The sequence below is a fragment of the Macrobrachium nipponense genome, chromosome 44 (assembly GCF_015104395.2).
Source record: "Macrobrachium nipponense isolate FS-2020 chromosome 44, ASM1510439v2, whole genome shotgun sequence".
In the NCBI taxonomy this organism is placed as follows: domain Eukaryota; kingdom Metazoa; phylum Arthropoda; class Malacostraca; order Decapoda; family Palaemonidae; genus Macrobrachium; species Macrobrachium nipponense.
This window is the reverse complement of record NC_087221.1, coordinates 19798538-19806037: the sequence shown is the minus strand read 5'-3', so window position 1 is coordinate 19806037 and position 7500 is coordinate 19798538. Positions and strand designations below refer to the sequence as shown.

At 35.2% G+C, this 7500-nt stretch overlaps 1 protein-coding gene across 6 annotated transcripts in view; it reads left to right on the top strand.

Annotated features, from left to right (window-relative positions):
• LOC135204061 (uncharacterized) overlaps positions 1–7500 on the top strand; it is a 171673-nt gene that overhangs the window by 127254 nt on the left and 36919 nt on the right. The window contains exon 2 of one of the 6 annotated variants that reach the window (XM_064234033.1): positions 1416–1740. The exons of the other annotated variants lie outside the window; for them this stretch is intronic. Within the exon in view, the coding sequence (XP_064090103.1) occupies positions 1677–1740 (64 nt within the window). The 5' untranslated portion in view covers positions 1416–1676. The remainder of the gene's footprint in view (positions 1–1415; positions 1741–7500) is intronic. 6 annotated transcript variants of the gene reach the window in all.

Below are 7500 nucleotides of genomic sequence, written 5' to 3'. Positions count from 1 at the left end.
GTTATAGTTTCTGATCCTCTCAACTTTGATTGTATTATTGCTTTCAGACTTAAAATAGGCGTCGCGATTGTGAAGGTCATCGACGCCAAAATATATTTTGAATGTGTTAATGTTTCAGCAAAATCTTTCTGACAAAAAAAAAAGGAGCTTCGATCAAACCACTCGTTAAATGTCCACCTTATTACATCACAGACGCTCGTGTTTTATTTCTTATCATAATGTTTCGTTTCTCTCCAAATACATCGCTTGTATATGACGAGGCGTCATCACTTTTAAAAAAGGAGGTTGTTGAACGCAAAGAAGTGAAAAGTGAAACAAATGATTGATTTCCCATCATTCAGTGTCAGTATTCTTGGACGGTTGTACCTGAGGTCAATAATCCATAAACTTAACTAGTCACTTACCCGCTTTATCATAACTAGTCATTCACTCGATCTGTTTATGGAGTTATATTTTCCCACTCAAGATGGCGTGTCATGACATATGTTGCTGATTGCTGAATGCACCTTTATTTTGATTTCGCTTTATATCTAAATCAGATATGTAAGTACTTTTGGGTTTTGCGAAATTCGCTGATTACAGAAATAAATTTGAAGATGGTTCTTTTGGAAATACAGAAGCAATTTTTCGAATAACTAAAAATAGGTTGGTATTTACTTAGCATTACATTTTACTTAGATATTTTTTTTTTTATACTTTTGATTGTCTAGTACTGAATTTGATTTTGATTTAGTGATTTGTTTAAGATCATGCATCCACACACATAATATTATGACAATGAGACCTTAGTTTAAATTACTCAAACTAGGACTTAGACAGGTTCACATTGTTATTCCTTTTTTCTGTATTGCTAGTTTTGAAGTTTTGGAAGGGTAATAATTCTCTTGAGCGATTTGATATTATTAATAAAATTATTTTGTATTTTCACCTATTTCACCTAATTAAAAATCATGGATAACAAAACCCGGCTAAAGAATAAGTTACAAAGGGTCGATCCTTGGGATTAGATTAGGGCTTTACGATCAGCGAGAGGATGTTTACGTCAATTTGTTGCCGGGTAAAACTCCCTTTACAAAGTAAATGAATAAGTAAAGAGGCTTGAGAGGAAACGCGGAGGGTAAAAATAAAGCCACTTGCATCGCACCGAATACATTTACATGCAGATGTGTGGTTCCGAAGTGGTGCGCGTCGCCCTGAGCCGAAAGACCTTATCGTTTTAAAATATTTAATCAAGTCGTGGAGGAAGGCGCAGCAGGTGCAAGACTTTGGAAAAAAAAAGAAGACAGAAACAAACAGACAGAAACAGTGGGTGTGAGGCAGCGCCAACTCATGAAAAGGACTTTGGTTGGGAGGGAAACATAAGTCGAAGATCCGTCTTGTGTTTTCCCTCCCATTGAGAAGTGTTTATCTTTCAGATCGCTCGTAATCAATGACCCAAATCAGGTTAATGAGTCGAAGGGACTAGTTTCTTTTGCGGACACTTCTCCCTCCTACTTCTCCTCCTCCTCCTCCTCCTCCTACAGCTCTTCTGATAACAGTGACTCGTGTGGCAAGGGAGAGAGAGAGAGAAGAAGAAAGAGAGAGAGAGAGAGAGAGAGGGAGAGAGAAAGAGAGTGCTTTGCGCAATCACAGCCGCTAAAGCAGTCAAAGTGTGGTGCTGCAAAACTCCTCCTAGAATGAGCGTGGCGCGAGTCCTCAGTCCGTTGAGGTTAGCGACCCCCGAAAAGAATGGCCAACCAAGTAAGTATGATGTGACGTCATGCTCCAGCGTGGCATCTTTGCTCACAGTCTTTGATGAATAAATGAATCAGTGGTAAACTCGTCGACGAGAATTAAATCATGAATAAAACGGAATCTTAAATATGTGTCCGCTGTCACGATGTTTGTATGTCATTGTGCATGGCCTGGTAGCTAACAATGTTAGATGAACGAATAAACGAACATATAATAAATAACTATGTAGATGATAAACTAACAAATAAATATGAATAATGCAACTAATAAGCAAAAAGTAACCCGTATGTAAATTCAAGTAGTGCCGTGCAAATTTACTAACACGGTATTTCTGCGAGTTGATGGAATGTACTTGAAAAGACAATGAATGTAATATATAATGGAATATTTCCTCATCCGTGTCTATGTCTGTCTGCCAATGCAATTGAATACATGTATACAAGATTAAATATATAATATATATATATTTATATATATATATATATATATATATATGCATATATATAATATATGTATATTTATGTATATATATATGTGTGGATGAACATATATCTGTAATCCACGATATATATTCACACATATATCATGCATATATATGCATGCTGATAAGCTATTTATTCACACACACACACACACACACACAGAGAGAGAGAGAGAAGAGAGAGTACGCCATTATACAGAATCATTTGTATATGTCGAAGCTGATACACAAATCCATTAAATGCATTTCAAAGAGCAACTCCCGTACCTATGAATATGTATACATATGATTTTACGCTTAAATGTGTACCCACTACATTCACGTTCATCCCCTGAATTAATTAAAGCCATGGCTCTCTCTCTCTCTCTCTCTCTCTCTCTCTCTCTCTCTCTCTCTCTCTCTCTCTCTTCTCTCTCTCTCTCTCTCTCTCTCTCTCTCTTAAGGGTTCTAACAAAAATGTTAAGGATAGTTGGCAGTTTTTTTATTCTTGAATGTAAAACAAATGACTCAAAATAGGTAGTTTTTATAGGTATATAAAAGTAGCCCTATTACTCGGCAAATTTAGGGGGTCTAATTTAGCAAGAAGATTAATGAAAAGCAATGTGTAGCTGTATAGTACTATTTTTCCCAACGAGTAACAGATCGTGTACAGTTTAGGAGTTGGAGGTTTAGCCATCAGCCATGAACAGGGAAAAAAAGCTAATAATAAAACATTAAGTTTAAGAATGATCCAAATATAGTATTACTGGTATAGGGCCAAATACAATCCTATTAAAAAAAAAGATTCGGCTCAAACCTACTTTTGCACAAGATAACCTTCGACAGTCTTCACTTGTTGTGTTGTAGGGTCGTGAGAATTCCGTCAAGTGCTTTGCCTCCCCAACTATCCGCACACCAAACACCTCCCCCCCGCCCTCCCCCCTCCGCCCTCCACCCTCCACCACCCGTTGCATTCCCGCCAACATTGACACAGTTATTGTGTCTACATTTGAATAAGCTACACACGGAAATACTAAGTCATGAATAATGTGTGTGTGTATATATTATATAAAAAAAAATTATTATATATATATATATATATATATATGTGTGTGTGTGTGTGTGTGTTTAGATGCAGTAATAAGCTTATATTCTTCTTTGCGGTCAACTGGCTAGCTGTACCTCATTCATTCCGGGAACGGATTTGAATCCTGTCTAGTCGTTGGAATTTCTTCATTTGGTTCTTCATTTGGATCATAGGATTGTAGTGACAAGCGTATCCAGAAAGTATGAAGAGAGACATGAAGAGGACATAGTTGTTATTACAATTACACATTGGAACCAGAGATAATTTGCTTGGATTCGAGAGTAACTCTAAATTGAGCCCTGTAGCCATCAGGGGTTCGAATCCATCGAATTTCATCATTCTGATTTCAAGGTTTTCAGTGGAAAGCCTCTAGTTAGAAAATAGGAAATAGTGAAGTTCAGAGGCCAATTTGATTATGGTAATGCACAAGAAAAATATGACAAGTAGACACTCTAGATATGTATGTATGTATATAAACGTATATAGAAAAATATATGTAGTATATATATAATGGTGTATATATATACAACATACACACACACACATATATATTATATATATATATATATTATATATATACGTATATAAAAATGTATTATATCATATATATATATATATTATATAACCATATATACCCTATATAAATGTTATATACATATACATATATATATATATACATAATATATATATATATTTATATATAAATACATATATATATATATATATACAGTATATAAATGTATATATATACATATTTATATATATATATTATATATATATATTGATATATATATATATATATAATATATATATATATATATATATATATATATATATATATATATTAAATGTATATATCATATACATATATATATAAATATATATATATATATATAACAATATATATATATATATATACATATATGTATATATATATATATATATATATATATATATATATATATATATATATATATATAATAGTATACCTTACACCACTAGAGCAAAATAGATCATACACGCACAATTAGTAGCGTGTCTCAATTACATAATGAAGTTGTCGCTACTGATGCGATCAAGAAATGACATAAGTTTGACATGCTTATCAAATACCAATTCCCGATACGTCATTTTCTCCGTGGTACAGGTTCCAGTGAATCCTTCATAGGGCAAATTGCTTCCTTTGCCATAAGGATCTTGTGATCATAAGTGACTTAACCTGAGGGTGTCCAGGTACCGTTTGAAAAGGGGTCAAGAAAGAACCGGCAATGTAATGCTGTCTCTCTCATTTATGTATTTATACATATACAATATATAAACATACATATATAAATCTCTCTCAAGTATATAAGGCCAATTTAAAAATTTGGTTTAAAGCTAAGGACTATGTTTCGGTGGACTCACTTGATAAAGATGGAAGTGATTCCACCGAAATATAGTCCTCAGGTTTAAACCAGAGTGTTTTGATGGGCTTTTTATACTTGAGATATGTACATATGTTTATATATGTAATATATATATATATATATATATATATATATATATATATATATAGTATATATCTATATATGTATATATGTATGTGTATATACTATATACATATATACACTGAATCGGTATTCTTTGCCTCATACTAATTCATATGCACAACCCTACGTCGATACCCTGTTCGGTGGATTGGAAACACCAAAAACCAACGGACGGGGAAGAAAACGGTCTGGGACAAGCAATTCTTTGAGTGTGCGTGATGCGGCCACACTAACATACACACACACCCACACACATACATGCAAAAACATTCGAATACCTGAAAGGAAATGAAAGGATATATGTATCTGAAAGGTCTCGTTACATGCCAGGCATAAAACGGGTATTCAGCAGAGTTTATGCTCCAGCAAACTTGATCCAGACGAACTCATGTTGAATGTGCGTGCGTTTGTGTGTGTTTGTCTGGCGTAGGTATTTGTGTATTTGCGCGATCATCGTTTTTGGGAATGAACGCGCAAAGATTACATAACATTAAACATACTTATCATTAACACCTCTCTCTCTCTCTCTCTCTCTCTCTCTCTCTCTGTCTAAGATAATGAGGATTTTTGCTCTTGTTCAAGCATACTTCTATTTCCAATGATGCATTTCCGACACTTGAGAAACAAACAATTGTTTTTTTTTACATATTTAAAAAATTCATACACTCCCTCGCTGCCTGTCTGAAAGTAATCAGAGAAGCAGTGCTAAATATTATTTCCAATCCAGTACCCTCTGGGTTCCTCCCCTTCTCTCTCTCTCTCTCTCTCTCCAATAATTCTCTACTATCTGTCTCCGTCGCTCTCTCTCATCTCTCATCTCTCTCTCTCTCTCGTCTCTCTCTCTCTCCCTCTCTCTCTCTCTCTCTCTCTCTCTCTCTCTCTCTCTCTCTCTCAGTGACCAAGAAAACCCGATATTGTTATAGACATTTTGCAGAATAATCAGCGTAAGGAAGTTTTCCTGCAAGTGAGGTTCATCCACGATTCAGCAGATAATAGTATGACTGTGGCTGCGGCTGACAGATGGGATGATTGTTCTCTGGCGTCATCCCCTGCTGGAGGTAACGGCTCAGTGATATATATATATATATATATATATATATATATATATATATATATATATATGTATATGTATATATGTGTTATATATATATTATATATATTATATATATATATATATATATATATATATATACATACAATGTTACCGTAAATGCCACCTAATAACAATATCTATTATCATTATGATCATCCTTTTCAGCAACAGTCCCATGACAGCCGGCGCACCGTAATCATTTTTACCTCCGTAATGAAGCTCAGAATCAAAGATAATTCATCAAAACATTTCCTGAAAAATGAAAGACATTTTTCTTTTGCGAAATTGCGATGCATTATTTTTACCAACGGGTCCTCTTTCGCTAAATCTGACATCCATTAACTGCTTTGTTTCAGAATCATCTGGCAATTGGAGTCTTTATTTTGTATTGCTTCGAAAAAACCAAAACACACACAAAGTAAATGCCCCGCAAAACCATCAAAGTTAAGCAGAGTTGGAAACGACGCTTTAATCTGTCATTCCACCGCCAATTCGCTCAACATGGAACCGTTTCCAGCTCAGCTGCTTTCCGAATGTCAGTGGGACCACAAACAGCTGCTATCACGCTCTTAGATTCATTCTGTTGTCAGCTTTCCTGATACTCTGCTCACTAGGGTTTCTTTCTGTTAGGGAGCGACGTAATGGCTTCTTTCGCAGTCGTCCGCCAACTAGCTCCTACTCTGCATTTGGATGGATTAAGCGATTTGAAATGATTTATGTTGTAGTTTAAGGACTATTATACAGAATAAGTCTATGTGAAGGTTAACGCGCGGTTCCCTTTAGCTCATCCTTATTTCTTCTTCTTCTTCTTCTTCTTCTTCTTCTTCTTCTTCTTCTTCTTCTTCTTCTACTGGAAATAAAAGTGACAGACATCAGTTCCCCCCAATCCTCTTGAGTGCACACGTGTTGAAAGCAAACTTTCCGTGCTGCACAGGCAGTGACCTCTCGACGGGAGCCAGAGACGCTCTGGCAATGAGTCAAGAAAACCCAATATCTGGCCACATTCAGCATACAAAACCAATCTACATCGCCAAGAGACGTAAGGAAAAACCAGTCTCATTTCTAGAATTTAATACGTAAAAACTCGAAATACAACTCTTCATTGACACCGGTGAATGTAACTGAGATCATCAAGGTTTGCAGTGGGAAGACGTTTCATTTTGGATACTGAGGTCATTATCACCACAGCGGTCAAGTTCAAATCTTGTCACATTTATTAAGGTAATAGTTGATGTCATCGTTGACGGAGAGACACTAGCAAACACAGTAGTGGTCGTTTGATAATATATTTGCTTGTTTTTGGCTGATCACGTCTTCGGTGCAAGGCTATCGATCAGTTATTTGGCTTTGGAGTACATGGTGGTGCGTGATTTTGAATGCTCTCTTTCTCTCTCTCTCAGACTTTGGAAACTTAGAATTCAGCTCAAACAAACATTATATATATATATATATATATATATATATATATATATATATATATATATATATATATATATTATATAATATATATAGCGAGAGAGAGAGAGAGAGAGAGGAGAGCGAGGAGAGATAGAGAGAGAGAGAGAGAGAGAGAGAGGAGAGAGAGAAGAGAGAGAAA